The 22125-nt window shown below is 40.3% G+C and overlaps 1 protein-coding gene and 1 long non-coding RNA gene across 2 annotated transcripts in view; both read right to left on the minus strand.

Moving 5' to 3' along the window:
* The window catches only part of MAP1A (microtubule associated protein 1A), a 59069-nt gene that overhangs the window by 36269 nt on the left and 675 nt on the right, over positions 1-22125 (minus strand). The window contains exon 2 of the mRNA XM_035335796.1: positions 17433-17534. Within this exon, the coding sequence (XP_035191687.1) occupies positions 17433-17534 (102 nt within the window). The remainder of the gene's footprint in view (positions 1-17432; positions 17535-22125) is intronic.
* On the minus strand, positions 8650-11602 carry LOC118172114. The gene is made up of 3 exons (XR_004753561.1): positions 11592-11602; positions 10223-10231; positions 8650-8899 (listed from the first exon to the last, which is right to left on the minus strand). It is a non-coding gene; the product is annotated as an uncharacterized LOC118172114 (long non-coding RNA).

Raw genomic sequence — 22125 nt, forward strand, 5'->3', positions numbered from 1 at the left:
CCCGCCGCGCCCGCGGACCCGCGCGGGGCTGCCTTAACCCCCTGCGCGCTGCCCGCCGCTGCAGCGCCGCGCCGCCATCGGGGCCGACCGCGGCGTGGGCCGGGCGCTCGTGGGCACGGGTAGTCCCGATACGTGACAGGGGACAAGCCCCCGCAAACCACGGGGTTCCCCCGTTACCAGAACACTTTTTCCCCCGCAGCCTCCGGTCAGGCTACTCCTCGGAGCAGTGCCCCTGAGTAGCGGCACTCCCCCCTTCATCTGAGGGGGGCTATGTAATTACTCCATAATATGTTAATTGCCGATAGTAACCTTTTCTCCATTGCAAGCACTGAAAAACACTACCACAGTCCTGCTTGCCTTACACAAAGTCCCAGCTTACAGAGTTAACTAGGAAAGCCGAAGATGTCCTGCCTGCCTTACAGCAAGTGTCCATCTCAGTGACCTTCTGAGGGCTGTCAGAGACAATGGAATGCTCAGGAATAAAAGTATCACCAAATTTTGATGCATTTTAACAATAAATTACAACCTTACTTTCCCTAGCTTTCAGATGATGCTAATATCTGTGAAGCTCAGGAAACATAAACACAGTGGAATCTAACATCTGAGCCTTTAAAAAAAAAATTAAATGTTTTAAACAGGAACTCAAAGGGACAAACTTCAGCTGTATATTCAATTTTCTCTCTCTATATATATAGTTTCACGCAATGGGAGCTGCTGAATTGCTCTGTTACACCTGCCACAGCCCAGTCTGCTGCTTGACAGTTCCAACACAGAGGCAGTGACACCAGCTACTTGCACATGTCAGTAAGCCTACTATGGTGGCTAGGAATGTCTGTGGCAACCACTAGGAGACTTCTAAGTTTTGCTTTCACCTCCAAAGTAAAAGTCACCACAAGGAGCAGTTCTGATCTGGAGCTCTGTGCCCAACTATGCACTTGACAGTCAAATCAGGCAACTAATGGTGGTGGGCACAATTATTTTCCAGTCACCAGAATCACCAGTACAGCATAACTTCCCAGCCACAAAGAAATAGCAACAACTGCAATTAAGTGATTGAAGAAGTTTGCAGGTGACACAAAACTGGGAGGAGCAGCTGATACTCTAGGGGGTCATGCTGCTTTCCAGAGGGAACTGGACAGGCTGGAGAAGAGGCTGACAGGACCCTCATGAAGTTCAACAAGAAGTGCATCATTCTGCATCTGGAGAAGAGCAACCCCATGCACCACTACATGCTGGGAACCACCCAGATGGAAAGTGGAAAGCAGCTTTGCAGGAAAGCACATGGCAGTACTGGTGGACACCCAGCTGAACACAATCCAGCAATGCTCTTACCACAAAGAAAGCTAACGTACTGCAAAGTAGTGGCGGCAGGTCAAGTGAGGCAATCCTTCCCCTCTACTCAGCACTGGTGAGCCCACACCTGGAGCTGTGTCCATTTCTGGGCTTCCCAGAACAATATAAACATAGAGCTCCTGGAAGGAGTTCAGCAAAGCATCACTGAGATGATTAAGGGAGTGGAGCATGTGTCACGAGGAAAGGCTGAAAGAGCTGGGACTGTTCAGCCGAGAGATGAGAAAGCTCAGGATCTCATCAGCATCTGAAGGGAGGGTGCAGAGAGGACAGAGCCCAGCTCCTCTCAGTGCCAGGACAAGAAGCAATAGGCACAAACTGGAGCATAAGAGGTTCCATCTAAACGTCAGGAAGCACTTCCTTACTGTGCAGGTGACTGAGTAGTGGTACAGGCTACCTAGAGAGGTTGTGGAGTCTCCTTCCTTGCAGATCTTCAGAAGCCAGCTGGACAGAGTCCTGGGCAACCTACTCTGGGTGACCCTGCTTAAGCATGGGGGCTGGACCAGATGACTTTCAAAGGTCCCTTCCAAACTCAACCGGTTTGTGCAAGAGCATAAGATACAAGACAGATTGGTATATCTGCAAGTATACATCTTCGTTTCTAGAAGACACCAGCTTAGGAGCCCTTGCTCTCCAACAAAGGCTGTTTCCATCTTCATTTAGAAATTTCTCCATTGCGCTCTGAATCTATGTATACTTTTCAACTCTGTGGCAACTGTTCAGCAATGCATCATGTGCAAAAGGTACTTCCTCCTGCGTATTTGATTTGTAACTTCTGGACAGTGATTTTGTGTCATACTCCCTAATTCAGGAGAGGAAAATAGAAAGAATTATTTCCCATTAACTTTCACTAGTGCATCCATACTCTCATGTCTTTAACGGTGCTTTTCCTCTGCCTTTTCTATAAAGTGAGAAGTCTATGAAGTCAGAAGTGCTAACATGATCTTCTCTCTTTTGCCTCAATGTATTTGCCTCCATATAAATCACAAAAATTGGACTCTTCCAATTGCTAACTGAGAGTTTATATCAGAAATGTTTTTCTCTGTTAAATGAATGAACAGGAGACAGATGCATCTCTTACCTCTAATTTACCCTCTCACTTTCCAGTTTGTTACATGATTATGCCCTGGCAGGCAAGGATGTCTTTTTGTCTATCACAAGTGTTTTTACAAAGAATTACTTATGAGTTAAGGCAGTTTTCACAAAGTACAAATCCATGGTGTACAATCAGCTCATATACGTGCTGCTTGACTAGCAGAACATTTGTTCAAAGCTGAAGGGATTCTTAAAACAGCTGCTGCCTTTACCACAAACCAGTCATTTAACTGACCTAAAAAGCCTTCTGCACAGTTCTTTGAGGCAGCTCTCCTACCTTTATGTGATCAGATGACAATTGCAGATAGCCTCTTCTTTTTAGCTTCTAAAGAGATCAACAAATTATCATTTAGAAAAAATAAAAGCCAAACCCCTAAGAATAGCTGTCAAAGACAGAAGAAAAGATGCACTAAGAAAGAGAGCACTTACTGAACTTCAAGTCTCTTCCAGTTCCTAAAGGAAAGGCAATTTTCTAGCTTCCAGTTCCTACTTCCTAAAGCCAGAAAGACCTACAGAGCTATGATCAACATCATCATGGTTTCCTCATTCTTTCAGGATAAAAGGACATTTCACTTGTCACTTATAAGACATCACAGACATCAGGACCACAAAACATTGAGGTGAAAAAATAAAACTAGTGCTCTTGGTATTAAGTAAAGCTTACTGATGTTCCATTCCAAGAATCACTTGAACACTGATATTTAGGGACACTATTCTATGATGCAAGGACAGATTTATTTTAGCAGAATTAGAGAAGGGATGGAGTTTCTACCACTTACACTAACAAAAACTCTCCTTCAATGAGTCAAATAATGACAGCCACCAAGTCACCAGGGTTTGAAACAAAGATCCACTCTTTATGCTGGGAAACTGTAGTCCCTGTCTGCTGGGCTTGGAAAGGGCCTAGAAACTTTCTGGGATAAGGTGTAGTTTCCCACTGACTAGAGCATGGAATTACATAAGGAATTAAACTGTTACTGACATGAACATTTATTTCATCACTGTGTACCTCAGTCTGTATCACACTAATAGGATTGTTCTTGATCATAAATACTTAGAAGCCACAAAGTGGCTACTTCTCCAGGCCTGCACAAATAACAAAAATGACTTATTAAGATGTTTTTTTCTTGTTATTTTCAAGTTTTAGGGTACAGCCAGGATCACACTTCCATGCTTTTCTCTACTATGATGTAGAAAAGTTTATATAAAGTGAAGGCTGAGTTTCTTGATGAAATATTAGAACTCCAAGAACTGAAGCTAAAGCATAATACTGAATAGAGTTTACACTAACTATTCTGATAGTGGCTCAGAAATATCTGCTATCTTCCATAGGCTTCTTTGGCTCAAATGCACCTGATTTTCCTTCATAACTATATACCAAGTCTTCTGTGAGATTAGAGATTCTAATAAACAGCATACAAGCATCTGAACTGGTGGAACAAAGGATTACCATGGATACACACCAAGCCCTAGCCATGCTTTTAATTTGAGTTCTGTTTTTATTAGTAAGGTCAGGTATTTCTTAGCACCTCTAAATGAAAAGCACACAGTTTACAATACAAAGAATGCTGACTACTGTTAGTCCACATTCCAACTTCTGATATCTCATTACAGAAGACTGGCCTGGCAAAGTAATTACTAGAGAAGTAGCAGGATACCTCCACAGCATACTATACAAAGGAGACTGCAATTGTGCAAGGATGTGTTTGCATCCATCCTGTTGGAAGATTATTTTTTGACTACCCAATTACTGATGTTTCCACAGGCTCCCTGCTTTCAAAAAAAAAAAAAAAAAAAAAGAAAAGAGAAAAACTGACTACTTGTTTCAAGCTTTTGGAAAATCATTTCTACAACCCTCTTGGCTATCCTCTTTTCTCTCCAGGTACAATGATTTTTACTCTTGTTTATGGGTTTTAGCAGGATTTTTAAAAATACTTGTTTTAGCTAAATACACCTGAATTTTTCTGTTTAACTATTTTGTGTGTCTTTCCAGCTTTCTTTCTTACTTACAAATAGGAGTTCCCTTCCATTCTGTATGACTGCTTAAATTCTGACCAAGTATTTATTTCGTGCTCTTGTCAAGTGCCTATATTTTTAAAGTATCTATATCTGAAAAGCAGTCACACCCGGTTAGTTGTCAAGGAACATTTGATCCCTTAAGCATTTTATTCTTTCAACTGCTTTGCAGGTCCAATATTGTTAAGCATTTATGCTCACTTCTTAATTAGAGAGTAATCTTTTCATCTTTCTGATACCTCAGGGCCTAATAGTGATTACCTGAGCTATTGAGAAATAGTTTCTTTAGACTTTGACTTGCTGTGGTTTTTAACAAGTTTACAGGTGAATAGGCCAAATCATCTGTTACATTTGTCTGTTTATCATTTTCTTCACCAAATAGCATCCTTAATGTAGGTCCAGAGAGACTGTCAGCACCTGTTATCAACCTCTTTTCCAATTCCTACTTTAAAAAAATTTGTGAAACCTGAAAGTTCTTTGGCAACACTCTGGTCTCTCTTGTCCCAGAAAATGAGGTTTTAAAAATGGTGATCCTAATTTAACTCAGCAACTCAAAAGCTTTAGGGAAAATAACAGAAGATGACCTGTCTAGAACTCTCAATGGAAAAGATAAAGAGACTTATAAAAATCAAGGCTGCAAAACTGGAGCAAACATGAGCAGTACTAAAACACCAGAAGAGGGATTGAAGCAAATACTGGGGCACAGTAGGAACCAGTGTGTAGCCTGCATGAGCAAAGGATGACTTCATAGCACCCAAAAGGGGATCCTTCTTGGCAGGGTGGTTGGACTACATGATCTTCAGAGGTACCTTCCAACCTCAGCCATTCTAAGAGGGTGGCCTAATGCAGTAGAGAGGAAGGAGGAACTGGGATATAATCCTAGTGATTTCATAACAAGAAGTTCAAGGAAAGCCTGCTCCAAATGTTGTCAATAAGTAGCATACGTCTACTTGAAGAAAAACTTGTGTCTTCCACACAGTGTCCATGCTGTCTGTGCATCCTCAGCAGCCTTCATCAGCATTAGGACCCAATTAGCACCCACCAGACTTCTCCAGCCACAGGCACAGCATGTCTTTTCACGTGTCTCAGCATATGCTGAGAACAACAGAAGGTGTAAGCCAGGTCTAGCACTGAAAAGTAACAAGAAATACCTAAGGCAGTGTGAGAGAAGCTGCAAGAGCCAAAATATGGTGCAAGATCCTTCCTACTGTAGAGAGCATCTTTTTCTTCCAGATATGTTTAATAGTTTATCTCATTCTTTCCCTGAAAGAGACACTTATCTCTTGTAATAGGCAATAGCTGCCCTGGGGACTTGCTGCTTTTTCAACTCTGCCTCCAAGACTTGAACAGAAACAAAAAGGCTGCTGACATCTTTAAGGAGAGTATCTATTAGACCAGAGGCACTGATTTACCAGATACTGTTAGTTACCCAGATAACAGACGTCATAGAGGACACCTGTAGGACAGTTCTGAAATTCACAGCAGGATCCTTAGAGGTAAACAGGCAACAAGCAGTGGCGACAGAAGATTATGCAAACAGAAGATGGGAAGCTCAACCTGGTAGACAATACAAAAGAAAGGCTGCGGAGAAGGTAGAACAAGTTTTAGAATTGACAATGGCGCAGGTAAGATTTCCAAAACAAGATATACATGGGAAAGTTTGCAATAGCCTGTCATTTCTGTTATGCAACTCAGTGTAAAAGACTCAAAAAGGCAGTTTTTGTTAACCCATACCTGTCTTCCTTTACCTTTCTCCTCAGTGTGATATTTAGAGTTGGAAAACATTGACATGTTGTAATGTAGGCATTTTCTTTAAGAAACAAAACAGCTGTTATATGCCTGGAAAAATGCAGGACCTGTGACTTACTGGTTTTCAGATTTAAGTGGTATCGTACGGAAGCTTCTGTCACAATGAATCGCAGTTTAAGACAAGCAAAAAAAAAAAAGAAAAAACAGATACAGGATCTAGTTGTTACTGCATGCAAAGATACTACAGGAAATAGCCATATACTTTGGTTATGGAACAGGAACTGTTCTGTGAGGCATATTTGAAATTCGAAGAGTAAAAATGTAGTTCCTCCAAACTAGCATTAGTAGATGGCAAGCATGGTGGGGGCATTATGGTAAACAGCTATTTGCTCCTTGTAAGGCCTACTAATCCAGAAAGGAAAAGATGTGAAATAAGCATTTTTTTTAGATAGCAGAAATCAAATAGGACATCCATTTTAGGCACTGTTCCCTCCTGCTTTTATGCTCTCCTGCAGAATGAGCACTGCAGCACATGCTTTCTTGCAAAAATGCAGCTCAGATGAAACCCAAGACGAAAAAAGACAAATGGAAGGAAAAATCAATAACCACTTGTGAATTATTCATCTCCATGAAATATGAGTAAAAGTGCAAGTAAGTCTCATCTTTGAAACAGTTGAATTTTCTTTATAGGAGTCAAACTGTCTACTGCAGATTTTCCTGCACAATCATTAATACTCAAAGTTTCAGAAGCAAAGTTGTAGGCTTTGGTAAAATTCACACTATTCACCTACCTAAAGGTAAAGTAACTGAACAGCCATAACCAGTTTCCATGATTGCAAGCGTCAAAGTGTAGCAGACAAAATCCAGAACAGGCTTCAGTTTTATAAACTATGAGTAGAACTGCTGAACAGAGGTCATTTGAAAGCAAAATATAACTGTGTCCTATTGTTCTGGGATTTTTTCCTGTCTTCATTTTTTATTTTTAACCATGAAAAATTCTAGTCTCATCCAGCTTGTCTGCCCCAGTAAGTTCTACAGATAGAGACCTATACCAGTAGGGATAAAAAGACACTGTTTTAGATGTATTTAAAATGCATTCCACCAAACACATTTAAAGAGGACTGAGAAATAAAAATCAGTTATTCACACTACTACCTCAAGGACAGACTGGCCTGCATTTAATATTTCTTGGCATTATCATATTTAAAAATAAATCAAGTAGGACAATACCTACATCCACCAGGACAAGAAGTACTAAAGAAAATGAAACAATGACAATATGCTTCTTTTAGTCTGTGTCCTGAACAAATAACCAACCTTTTCCCAACAACTTCATTATTAGTTTTCTTTTTCTATCAAATTTAAGTGTTAATCATCCCTCATCCCCCTAGTTCCATTCAAACAGATCTTGACACCCGAAATCTTTATTTACATATGAAATATAAAACAGAACTGATCCAGTGCTATGCTCTACCTTCATTTTCCATGAAGAATTCAAAAAGGCTGTTTCATGAAGAACCCGCCCATTTACTCTTTACCTCCACATATGCCATATACACTTCTAGAATTTGAATTTCACAAACTGCCAACACTACTAAACCACAATATTTAGTTTTAGAAGCAAAAATAATAGTTTAGTAGAGCATGTACTAACTTCAGAAGAGCTACCAGTGAATATTCACGACCTCAGTTATTTCGACTTTGGGAGCTTTATCTAACAAACTAGCAAAATTGGAAGTTAGAGGTATGCATGAAGATAAAGCAGAAAATAGAAAGAACAAAACTGACCAAGTGTTAATTTTTGTCTGTTCTGTATAAAGACTAGTTAAGAGTACAAAATATAACCATATGAATCTATTTCTCATTAAATAATTCAATCAACACTGATTAATGGAGGTTTATTCTGGAATAACGATGCCTACATATGGAATTCACCTACTAGCACTTGACTGACATTCTTGCTAGTAAGCTTCCCATACGTATCAGCCTTAAGCGGTAACTAAGGAAAGGATAGGGATGGAGCACAATAGTTACCTATACTGGCCACATTTCTGATCAGAGTGATTTCTTATTGCTTTTCTGGAGTAAGTGACCATCACAGCACTGATTGCAGATAGCACTTCCTCTACCATTTACACACACACACACCCCAAATAGAACAGGAATCTAATTTTGCTGAACTTTTTCTTTCAATGAACCTGCGTGCCTGCAGTATTCCATTTACTTTAGATAAAGAAGGTCAAAGAATCATACTTGCGTTTAAAAAAAAGAAACAACAACAACAAACAGGGCTCACCAGGGAGCCTGTTCAGCCTGGAGAAGAGGAGGCTGAGGGGGGACCTCATCGCAGCATCGCGGTCTACAACTTCCTTGAGAGTGGAGTGGAGAGGCAGGTGACCTATTCTCCGTAATCACCAGTGATAGGACCCACGGGAATGGTGTTAACCTGAGGCAGGGGAAGTTTAGGCTGGACATCAGGAAGAGGTTCTTCACCGAGAGGGTGGGTGCGCACTGGAACATGCTCCCCAGTGAAGTAGTCACTGCACCAAGCCTGTCCAAATTTAAGCAATTGGACTGTGCGCTTAGTCACATGATCTAAAATTTTGGGTAGACTTGTGCAGTGCCAGGAATTGGACTTGATGATCCTTATGGGTCCCTTCCAACTCAGGATATTCTACGATTCTATGATCTACAGGTAGTAAGATTTGTTCCAGAAGAGAAATCAGAAATAGCAGATATAGTCAGAATGAAATATAGTGACTGCAAACCATAGTAAACGAATTCAACCTAGATGCGAGAAACAGTTTTAACCACTGGTAATTATAACAACTGAAAGTAATAACCAATGGTTTATGATAGACTGCTTGTAACCTGATGCATTCAAATGAAAAGCAATGCCTCACCTTAGTACATAGTGCACCTCACTTTAATACACAATGCCTCACCTTAATACAATTGCCTGCATAATACAAAAATCACTCTCACCTACCAAACAAAAATAGTTAAAACATTTGTTTTGTTTATAATAAAAAAATGTGAGATTGTCTTCAGGTAGTAAACACCCTTTCCTTGCAGTTCTCTTAGTATTCTAAAGCCTGAATTCAGAAATTGACTAGTTTGCTTCATTTTTTTGCTTCATACAGGCTAGCAGGATAAGGCAATATGTAGGAATCAGATAGAATAGGTGTATGGTGTGGATACCGCGCAGAAGCATGTTTACTCTATCAAGAAATAAGGAAAAGCTGATTATTTTTTGCAGTCTCCCAAAGTTTCCAAATCAAGTAGCAAGATGTTCCATTACAAAGAATAAAAGGTGCTACTTCAAAAGATGCTTCTAGATACAGTCTTTACCAATGCCCGTTAAGTCCATTTTAAACTTTGTTATTTTCTAGCTCAGAGTCTTTTATAATTTTTCAGGATCAAATAGAAAGCATGTAATCTCAGATTCCCCATGTACGAAGCAATACCAGTTCAGGAAAGGAAAATAGTGTCTCCAGTATGCAATTTTAAATTCTTATAGAGAGGAAAAGAAGCATTCTCTGGCAACACCATGGTTAACAGGGCAAGACAAAATCCTGGAACAGAGCCAAATCAGAGTCAGGGACATCTGTCTTCTAAGGAGGTTGGAATTATGGCATTAAAATTACAATAGCACATGACAACAATTAATCTCATGGCAAAGTAGGATTAACAGGCTCCTTCAATGCTGGCTTTTTGAGTCCACACCTAGGGGAAAAAACATTTCTTGAAATAGCAGCTAAAATCCCAGAAAAGATCACTTCAGAGGAGTTCTGCTAAGTTCTTTCATCCAAGCTGGATGCAATGGAGTGCCAGAAGCAGTGCTGCTGCTCTGCAGACTGAAGGTTGGACAACATTTCTGAGCAACACACAAGCACCTCGTGTACCAGTATGGGAAGATGATGACATTGCTCATTTCTCTTACACGTTAATGCCTCCGGTGGAGAAGTGAGATAGGATACATGTGCTGGCTGTAAGTAACAATGCCTTCCACTGTATGAACCTATCCTGGGAAGTTCTGAAAAAACAAGCTTCTCTAGATGTATTCATGATCTCAGGCAGAGTAACAGTCCGAATGGCTCAGCCCAGGTGCTCATTCTTAGGAGGAAGGCACTGAAACATCTTAAGCCACTTACCTCCAACTGTTTAAGTACACTACCCAGGTAAACAGGAATTGAGAGCTGCTGGTCAGAGGCTCCCTCCTCAAGCCCATGCCAATACTAGGGATTCTTTAAAAGCAAAGGAAGAAATTCACAGCACAGTAGAGTGAAACAGACCAAGAAATCTGTCAGGAAGTTATTCAAAGCTGTTGTCACATGATCGGGATTATTTTCACACTTAATCCTCCTTCCCTTTTGCCTATTTTATGTCTTAGCAAGGTCCAGTTCACATGGATTGAAAAAGCCTACTCTAAGCCACTGAAGGCAGGGACACTAAAGGAGAAACATACATAGCCACAGTAAGCTAATAATACACTAGCAATACATTAACAAAGTTTTTGTTACCAATCTCCAAGTATGGCTGGGATTCCAGCATCATTTGTACAAAGTCACCCAGAGCTTGTATTAACTTGTAATAGTTATATCTCGCACCACCATTTCTGCTAAAACAAACATGAAATTCCCCAAAGGGTAGCAGACAAAAAAAGAGCATGTTGGAGCTACTCTTATTTGTGAGGCCACTGTCACTGTAGTTGCTGTGCTTACAATGCACACAGCCACCAGGAGAATGCTGCCTTTGTCAAGTAAAAGAAGTATCACTACAGCACTGCAAGAAAAACATGCAAGTCAAAGTTACTGTGTGTAGCCACTGTGAGGGACAACATGAACTAGTTACCAGAGTACTGTTTAAAGAAGCATCAAGCCTGTCTTTGAGAACAGATAATTAACATAACTGTTCTGCAGCATATAGATCCTTCATAAACAGTTATCCAGTGATTGAAAGCTGCTCGTTTTATGAAGTGGAAAAAACGGTGTTGATTTTTTATTGCTGTTTTTCCACAGATAGTGAGCACAATCACATGCCCCTTCTTTCTTCTTAACTGGCCATCTCACTCAGAGCTGTTAAACACTTATTTAAATAAGAAACACAGCTCAACAAAAAAAAAGTAGAGATAAGAGAATAAGGCCAGACAGTCAAGAAAAAAAGTGCTATTCTAGGCAAAAAATAGAAAGAATTAAAATAGGTTACACACTAAGAGATAGCAGTTGTCTGATGAGTTAAAAACAAAACAAAAAAAAAGCCTTACATAAGGTGCTAAAAACCGTGCCTGCAACCCCTGAAATGCCTGGGTTGTCAGAACAATAGAACTGCGCGTTCACCAAGGTCATGAAAGACGCTGCTCTCAGTATGCAAATGCTGACTCCTAACAGCCAATTCAGCTTTCCAGCAAGAGGCACCCAGCTCTCAGAACTTGAGCCAGTAGTGCACTGACCTCAGCCAAATTTTATGGAAACAAGTCAGATTCTAGATGCTGAAGTCTGGAGTGCAGGTAGGTGTTTTTATTTTGTGATGTCACTCATGAACAGCAGCTGAAGATAAGAACTGGAAGTCTTATCTGTATGCTTAAGTACTACAGGAAGTCATGTAAGAACCATACCACAAATAGGGTCAGCAATTATAGAGAGGCAGTAACACCAAGGAATCATTCAAATAGGGAAAGCCAGTATTTTGCTAAATTTATCTGATAGATCTTGTTCCCCCCTTCCCCCCCGCCCCCCATTCTTTAGGTCTATAGTTTTATGAATCCCTCATTATTAAAAGGGTAAACAAAAACTTAAGAAGGCACAGCGTTATCTTCAAAAGCTGCAAAAGCATGCGAAGTGTTGTGCTTATCCATTCAAATTCAGCTTAGATAAGCAAAATGATTACGGGGCTTGAACAACTGACTCAATCTTAGAAGTCCCAAATCCTTCAACTTAGAGAGGAAGGCCAAGAGCATGAAATACATTAAAGGCTTACCAAAAAATCAGTCATAGGTCAGCTCACCAAATCCTAAAATGCTAGACAATAGGAAACACTCAGTGAAACTAAATCTTAGAAAATAACTTCTTTTGATAGCAACCAGTAATTTCAGTAACTTGTTACATGGCTGTGAAGGCAGACAGTATTTGTATTCAGAAAGGATTAAACTTTTTTTTAAAAAACTAAAAGGAGTTGCTGTGGACAAGCCCTTTAACATCCCAAATCCAAGCATTATGCAGAGTGAGGGAGTATGAAGAAAAAAGAACAATCAAAAGCAGCTACTCTCATATGCTCTCCCTGAAATACGTCTATTATTGTTACTTCTTGAGACAGAATATCAGGCTACATAGACCACTGATCTGATTCAGTATGGCATTTCCTTTGACCTTACTCATTTTTAATAAACTGAACAGAATTTTCAGTTCTTACCTTACTATTCAGTAGAGAAGATAAACAGAATCAGAACATTTCTGAAAATTCATTTCTTTCATAGTAATACTTCACGAGTGAATCCTATATGATTTTACTGAATCCTCAGTAGTTTCAAATGTATAATAAATATGTACAGAAGCGTCAGTTGTGAAATGCAGGTTAAACATTTATATGAGTTCTGGAGCAAGAGAAGCACTATTTACCCTTTCAATTGGTAGTCAGCATTTGGATAGGACAGCATGAAAACAAGAAACCAACGTTCATTTAACCTTTGCTTAGCTCAAATATAGGAAGGAATATGTTATTGGAGCTCTGGCTTCTTATTTCCCATCAAGCAGTCTGTTGGAGTATCACAGTAAGAACCATAATGCATACTTGATGAAAAAAGCAACATTTTAAAATATGCAAAGGTAAAACAAAAATTATTCCTCATAACTTCCTAACCTGGCCTAACAAAGAAGGTTCATTATGCTGGCTTCAAACAGGTAAGATGAAGCCCAATATTATTATCAAGGACAATCCTGAAGATGAATGATTTTCCAAAGAAGCTCACTTAGTATTGAAAGTATGTTAAAAATTGTAAAAGCAGTATTTTTGAAATAGTCTTATGACTTCATAAGATTTGTACTACATGTCTCTCATTCTACAGGTTGAATAAAGCTGGAAATATTCATTAAATTTATTATGTATTTGGAATAAATCATTTATAATCAGAATAAATCAGTCTGTACAAACAGATTACTTCTATACAAGAACTAAGAGATTGACTAAGAAGTTCTCAGCTTACAACCTGAGATTCAGTACTCTGGCATTTAAGTCCTAGAAAACTGGACAGCCTATCAGCAGTAAGGATTTACATGGAATATATCATGAATAACAACTAGCATGGCATTACAGGACCTTACTTATTAATAAAGCCAAAAAAAAGCTTGTAAAAGCCTCAAACATCATATTGATATAATATGAAATTATATCACCTTATGAAATATTAATTATACTATTTAAGCCTAGCTTGACTTTCAATTGTCATTAGTTGGTTATAACAAGTTTTCTGAAGATTACCAAGAATATAATCTGAGAGGAAAGATTACTGATTTAGCTATTCAACTATCATGAATCACCAGTCTAGCTAAAAGCAGCTGCTACTTCTTCTGAAAAGTTTTTTATTATTATTATTATTATTATTCTTCCTGCTCTCTACAGGAATGTAACTGTTTTTTCCCCAACAAACTCAAACAAGGATCAGAAAGTATGTTTATCTTGTTCTGAGAAGTAATTACTCTGAGATTTTACATTGCCACATGTCAATTTCTATTGGAAAAGCATAGTCTCTCTGTTTTGCAAAGAACTATTACCATCCAGACAGGGTACATGATCAAGTACTTATGGCAGCCAATGGCAACTGACAGCAGTACAAAAGTGCACATAGGGGTACCCTCACCATAAGGGCACACAAACCTTCAATATTTCACCCTGAGTTGGTTTGACACTTACTTTTATCATCACATTACCCTTTCCCTCCTTCAGGACATTTATTAGCTTCCAGATGCTCCATAACACATGGAAAGTTTGTCATGCAAGATCCTCTTTAATTCTTCCTACCTTCTTCCATTATTCTGCTGCTAATCAGGACTACCCCTTTTCCCTGTAGACAGTTCATCATCAGATGCTTATTTCATTTCATGCTGTCCCTACCGTCCATAGTTCTCCCCTGCAAACTATGCTGCACGATTACCCCAAGAGCAAAAAAGTTGTGTTCTCTGTGATAATCAGAAGTGAGCCAGCAAGATAGTGTACCAAAACAGTCACCTTCTGTAAGGTGGATTAGGTATCATTTATGACTGCCTCACCGTTACTGGTTCTGTCCTCAGCTTTTCTCCTCTCATTTGAGCCACATCTTAGACTCATTTGTTCCTCATCTCTAAATAAGCTGAAACAGAAGTTAGAAAATAAGTTAGATTCTTAAACTTGGAAGTACTTAGTATAGAAAAACTGCTCAAACAAGTGCAGCACAGCTGAAAACATTTAAGATAGCAATTATCTTCCAGAGGGTATGATCTGATGGTATATATGGAATGTATAAAGACTGTCCCCAGGTCACATTTAAAGTTTTTCTAGGTTATCATGTCAGTTGTAACCTGCAATTTCTGTTTTTGCAATCTTTCCTATGTTCTCCTCCTAACCATGCCATAACCATAGTTTCTTGCTAGCTATCACCAGAAATCTGTCTACACTCAAGATCTACCACCTTCAAATAAATGATGGTGTTATAGCTTAACTCTACGGTTTTCAAGCTGAAAAGCATTCACCTTTAAGCTACATTTTCTCCTGCAATAATCTTGAACTATGTGAACTGTCATCATTGTCTGCAGCTCAAGACAGTTGCTTAATACAACCTAAGTTGTGGCTATTATCCTCACACTTACTCTTTTTGCCTCAAGATACTGGATCCCATGGAGAGAGCCCTCTGAGGAATCACCTTGCTGCATTTTGACTAACGTGCTTACTGAATTGATCAACAAGAACATGCAACTCTCTAGTTTGATGCAAAGCTGCTCTCTCAACTTCCATAACCCCTAAGACTGTCTCTCCCTGGCTGTTCTTGCCTTAAGTGCTGCCACGGGATTAGCCACCCATGGTAACTAATTGACTCCAAAGACCAGTATACATTCCTTCAATAACCAGGCCAGAATATCTCATGTCTATACTGCTGACAGCTTCACCACACAACCAGGAACAGCTGAAGGCCAGCTGTACTTCTCCCTTCCCAAAGGAGTACTGCAGCAAGAGATTTTGTGTGGAGTCAAAACAAACATGCTGTTCTATTTGAAATCCTGCAGATGTGTATTTATGGAGAAGGGCTCTAAGAAAGAGTGGTACTATATCTAGTACCACATTAAACTGCAAGCCTTCAATTCAGGATAAGAACTATCTATGGACAGTTTCAACTTCCTCAGTTAAGTGAGACAAGCTGAGCTGAGATTGCACAAATAGACTCACCCCAGGCTGTTTAACATGATCATTATCTTTAGTGATACCATAATACCAAAAAAGCAACATGGCAAGAGATTTAAGTACTATTTCCCACTGCTAACAGAGAGACTTCAATAGCTCTAAGTCACTGTCTTTTCATAGGAAAAGGGAATTTGGCCACCACCCACCTTTCTCCCTGCTTCAACTTACCAAAGAAAGGTATTTCCTGTATCTCTTGCCTAAAATGTAACCAACTCATTACAGCTACAATAGTGCACTCATATTAAATGTGGTTAGGAATTCATGCCAGAAGTTACTTTTATAGTATGCAGAAGCAGAACCGGTTCCCTTTGATTAGTTTATTAAATTTGATAGAAAACAGCTTATTTGTTTGGCATATCACTTTTGAAGAGATAATGGTAACTGATAAGTGTCTTGCATTTAATATGCTTAATATTTTCAGTTATAGGGGAAAATATCCAGACAAGAGATCTGAACCTTGCCCCTTATTTTATGGCTACTAGGATTCCTTGAACAGACTTCATGGACTTCGATTCCCAAAGCACTGACAAGTGGACAAAAGTCACTTATCTTTGTCTGCTGGCTCCTTCAAAGAACTACAAGCAAGACTTCCCGTTGCAGAACCAGTGGGTGCTGTTCTCAGATTGACACTAATTCTGTCATTTATTATAGTTTCTACTGATTTGCCCAATAGAATTAGCAGTTGGTTGACAGGCCTGCAGTTCCCTAGATCCCTCTTGGAACCTTCTTTATAGACTGGCATTGCATTTATCACCCCCTTGCTCTGGAGGAAAGAAAACGTTTAAGGTGAGAGAATACACGCTACTATTATTAATCCAGGTATTTCAACCCTTAGCTAAGAATTCTTCAGTAAACATTATACTTAGTTACCTTGTTTGAGTCTATTTGTACCATAACCCCTGTAATAGTTGCTTCAAATGCAGACAAATCTGCCATGTCTTGGCTTTTAAGTTTAATAAACAGTATTTTACTACACAAACAGAAGAGACCGCACAATATACACTCTGCTTTGCAAGGAGGGAGATTTTCTATCCCCGTATTAAAAGAGTCACAAGTAAGTCAAGAGACCTCTCAGTCAGTGGCAGATTTGAGAAGAGTCTAAGTACCTTCTTTCACAGCTATCCATTAAGAGAACAGTTTTTCCAATGGGAAAATATATTCAAGAAGCTTTGACAAGAGTGTAAAAGGAACAGTGAGTTATAAGAGTCTTATTAGAAGAGGCTTTGCAACAGCATCATTAGTGCTTATTACAGCAACTTTAACATACGTTACATAAATTAAACAGCATAACTAGAATCCAAGCTTTGACTGTTAATGACACTGTCAAAATACTTTTACTTATTATTCTTCTTAGGAAGAGGAAACAGGCCTCCAAAAAAAGCGATTCAGAAAGCCTTTTGATTAGTCTTACACACCCCTTGCAACGCATTTTATACATGCAAGAGTACATTCTAAAACCCAAAAGGAAGGGGTAGATAGTACATAACTCAAGTAACACTACATTGTGCCATCTGAATATGGTACAGAAGATAGACAAATTCTAACTTACTAGGTTAATGCACTTTTACACAGCATGTTTTTATTCACTCTATTCTCATTAGTAATTAAATTCCTTACATCCAACAGATCCTTAAGATTGTTTTTCTTCTTTAGTGTTTGTCTGCAGAATCCTGAGCAAACAATTCAATAAATGAATATGACATTCTAAATCAAAATCAACTTTATTCTGTATTTTTTTCAAATCCAGAAAGAAAAAAAAAGTAAAAGTTAATGGTGATAAACTAACAACTGACCTTTGACTTCTGAAGAAAATTGAGCCAGATGCCGGGTTACAAAGAGTCGCAGTTGCTGATTCAGGTCACAGGAGAGAAGGTTAATATTCCAGGAACGAATTCCTGCCCAACAGAAAAAGAATAGTGAACTGTTGTTACACTTACTCCAGAAACAGAAAAGGAGACAGAAATTAAACAAGACACATAAGAACCAGTGATGGTCTTCCAAACATCCATACCAATGGCAGGGGTGTTGGAACTAGATGATCATTAAGATCCCTTCCAATCCGAACTATTCTGTGATTCTATGATTAAGACTGAGAAAAAGTCTTCAGAATCAGAGGGACGTAAGCTGTTTCCCTTCCATAAGGCATCTATCCCTGAAGTACATTCAGTAAGCAACTCTTCATTCTACCTAGGCTTCAAATGAGTGAAACTAATAAAAAAGTTCAAGGGATAGTGGCTAAATTACTCTACTGCCCAAGCAAGGCAGTTACACTACGTTAGCTTTACATCTTCTGCATTATCCAGCACTGGTTGCATATAGAGACAGGCTACTGAATGTTTAAATTACTCAACAGCTCAGACACACTGGTTTCTATGCTCTTATAGCTTGAGCATCCTCCAAGTCACAAGAGCCTCCTTCACCCCTCAACCTCCCCCAACTCCCTCTGCCTAATCACAAATTCAAAGCCCCGATCCTACTCAAAGACCCTTTGAGTTTGCTCTTTAATCTACATAATCTTTGTAAGCTAATCGCCTTCATATCAGCAGGAAACAGTGTCTGCTCCCAGAGCAAGTGGCACCATGCTGTGCTGGGAAGTCACCTTCAGACTATACATTCTAGATGACACCAAACACTACAGATCAGATATTCTTCACAAGCTAGTAAGGAACAACCTCTCCTGGATGGTGTGATACTACATTGTGGTACCGCAAACAGAAATGGAAAGTCACCATGAATCACTACTCTGGCCTCTTACGCTCCTGGCTGCAGAAGCATAGCTGTTGAAGAACAATACCACAGACTTCTAAGAGTTAATTGAAACAAGGATTTCAGCCCCAGTTTTTTGGGGGTACTTGCTGACAGTTCTTCCACCATTTTCTGGAAACCTGTCCTCTCTTGTATAAAGTTTTACTGTTTGTGCATCCAGTATCTGATTTCTTTCCAAGTGAAGCATGTTGACTTTTCATGGAGATACCGTTCCCAGTTACCGCAGTTTTTGTTCTCCAGCACAATAACTTGATGTTATACAAGAGCTGCTGACTACTGGTGGGAAACTGTACCTTCTAGGATACAAGCTCCAGCTTTGTACACATAACCAAGACAGAGTTAGCAAGCATTGCATCACAGTTCAGTAGTATAGAGGCCTGTAAAATCCACAGAAACTCAGGAAAATTTTGATCTTAACTTCTTTCTGGTGGCAGCTGACAGAGTAATACAGCTTATCACCTGACAGTCTGCACAGCAGAGCATAAAAAAAAGTAAACCCTCTGAACATCAAGAAAGCTTACTGTCACTTTCAGTGTCACAGAACATCTATTCCTTTCTGTTTAGCCATGGGATAGAAAAAAGTAAGATGTGCAATAAGAGACAATGAGCAAAAAGGTGAAAATAATGTTTTCCTATGAAATACTGTTGGAAAGCATGATGGATTAAACCAATGTCAAATATAAGTGCCTGTTAATGCAGTGCTGATGAGCATTCTGACTGAAACAGGAGCAAGGTGGCACTCTGCAGGGCATATCCTGCTGACTCTAGCTGCTGTGTCAGAGTCCTGGTGTCCTACTGCAGAGATAAATTATATTTGAGGCACTGCTACTTCCTCTAAGACAAAGACAGAAGAGATACTCTTTCAGATTAAGGAATGGGAAAAGTGAAATTCTCATTTCACTCATTATCTTACTTGTCACAATTTATTCAGTGTTTTCTTTCCCTCCAGGTAAGGAATCTCACTCCCCTTGCCACAGTTTCAATTTATCCCATAGCACAATGGTCAGAACATTGTCTTCGCTGATTAGCTTCCTGTTTCCAGATACAGGAGTGCAGACTACACCATAATGAGATTTATAGGTGCCTATGCTCTTCACATGTACACACTTTGGGTAAGGTACCATGGAACTCAGTTTCCCATCTCTATCCTAATGCCCTTGCAAACTTTTTTTATTTCTTGCCAACATAACTGGCTCATAAGATTTGACATTTCCTTCTAATATCATAGAATGTCTTTCAGATGTTGTTTTATAACTGGACAAGAGTCACACAACAACAGAGAAATCAGACCAGTATTTGTTAGACAGCTTTTTAGAATAGGTGTTGTTCAAGTTTTCCACAGATACACAATGCCACTGCATAAGAAGCACCAGGTGTGGGAACAAGCAGGTTCCCACAGTGTCCTATATTCATTATTCCATTCTCCTGAACCAAGAAGAAAATGGAAAGTACACTTTCTGGTTCAGCCAGAGTAAGAGATTTATTTATTCATTTACTCTTCAAGAATCTCTTCCCAGTAGGTTTTTGTGCAGATAGGGCCCCAAAGCCAACAGAAAGACATGAAATGCAAACTGTTTTATCCTTAAATATATAGATATATAGATGTATAACATGTAACATTTTAGACAAGTTTGGCTTATCAACTTTATTTGCTTTTATTTGCTTGCTATTTATTTGGCTTACCACTTTTATTTGCTAGTTTTGTTAATTTGATTTTCACTGGATCTGTAAGACTCTTCCTAGGCATACAAAGTTGCAGGAAAATGCTTTTCTGAAGGGCAGAAGCATATTATTTATATTGCTTTGTTTCCTGAGGAAATCAAATCCTCTGCTTAGCAGCCTGTTCTACCCTTACACAAGCCTCATGTGAAACCTCTTCAGCAAGCTACCCTTAAGAAATGGGATACATCATTTTTGTACTATTTCCATGCTTCCAGAACACCCTAACCAAGGGTATAGCTGTCTCCACCTTTATAACATGCTGTCTGTTGATAGATCTCAAGACACACAGTCATTTTAATGATTCTTGTTATTTATATCAATTTTCAACTTACAGATCTCAATCTATTTCAAGAAGAGGCCATTCCCTCAATTTCCACAGTGGAGAAAACTCCTCTGACTTGCTGGAGGTCATGCACCCCATCAATGACAAAGGGAAGCCTGTAATCCAGGTTCCTAGCTCCTTCAGCAGTTCACTTTCTACTGAGCAAGGCATTCACTTCTACTGGTAGAGATGTACCAATACTCCTGCTTAAAGAGCTCTTATGCCAAAAGATGGCTGCACTTGACAGGATTTCATTAGGTTTCTGGTCAGACACGATTAACTGTAGAATTTGTATGTGCTATGACACAATCCATATTGCAAAATTTGCATTTATTTTTTCTGGAATTCCCAGGGCATTGACATATCAATCCATTAGTTTACAGTCCAATCAGCCACTATTTGGGATAGAGATGCAAGTTGGCAAACCATTTCAGTGAAGTCCCAAGCAAATAAAACCATCCAGATGTGCAGAAAGTGGGAGCAGCCCTTCAAAGCCTCTCTGTGGCGAAGTAGTCAAAATCTGATCTATCCCTGCTGAATAGAGTCATCCCTTGGAAAATGGAATGAAACACTATCAGTAGTTGATAAGTGGCCTGCCAAAGATGGATGGATGGCAAAGATGCTGAAGTGGAGGAACTGGACAAGGCATAATGTTTTTATACCCCCCTTCTTAAATCGCACCGTCTATCTGATCCTTAGTACTGTTGATGGTCAAAAGGCACACACAACCACAGAGGTATCTCCCAATAGCACAGTTTGGCCAACATTTACAGCAGTTATCATTGGCATCTTTTAAGACAACGCACCTTGGAAATGAGGGGAGCACATACAAACTTTCAAGCATATGAGGTAACCCTCATTTCTCAGTGATCCAACCTCTCTTTTTCTTCGGAACGATCAGAAGCTGCCGCAAAGAAAGAACTACCATTCCACCCCACTGCCTGGCCCCCATCCCTTGAAACAATTCCACAGCTAATTATACAGAGAACGACCCTTTGCCAAGGGCGCCGGGCACCACCCCAGCACGGATAGGTAACAGAGCAGCCAGACGTTACGGCACCACGCCTTGTCCTGCGCCATTCCAGGGGCGGTTATCTGCCGGGCTTTGCCCACCCGCAGCCCCTCCGGCCCACAGGCCCCTGTCGGCAGCTGTCCCCTCGCACTGCAGAAGTCACTCGGGCAAGACAAAGCCTCCGGCAGGCAGAACTCCGGGTGAGAGGGATGCAAGACGTGGTCTTCTGATCCTCTACTGAGGTGGAAATTCGGGGAAACCAGAACCACGGAACGCCTTCAAACTTTGGACATTTATGAAGAGCGCTAAACGCATTTCGCTAACGCAAGTAGAGGAATTCGCAGAGGGGAAAAGGAAAAAAAAAAAAGGGGGGGCAAAAAAACCCACCCCAGCTGTTCACGACCCCAACACCTGCAGGCACGCCAGCCTGCAGGAGCACAGCCCCGGCCGCCTCCCGCCCACAGATGCCCGGCCCCGCCGCCGAGGTCCCCCCTGCCGCCCCCGGCCCGCTCCGTGCCCTTGGGCGGCCCCCGCCCCCCTCAGCGCCGCCTCGGCCGACACCTGCTCCCGCCGCCGCCGCCCAGCACCGCCGGGCCCAGGACGAAGCTCTGCGGCTCGGCAGCGGCGCCGCACGCCCGGGCGGACTGCGGCGGCTCCGCCTGGG

Source organism: Oxyura jamaicensis, chromosome 10 (assembly GCF_011077185.1).
Source record: "Oxyura jamaicensis isolate SHBP4307 breed ruddy duck chromosome 10, BPBGC_Ojam_1.0, whole genome shotgun sequence".
Classification (NCBI taxonomy): Eukaryota; Metazoa; Chordata; class Aves; order Anseriformes; family Anatidae; genus Oxyura; species Oxyura jamaicensis.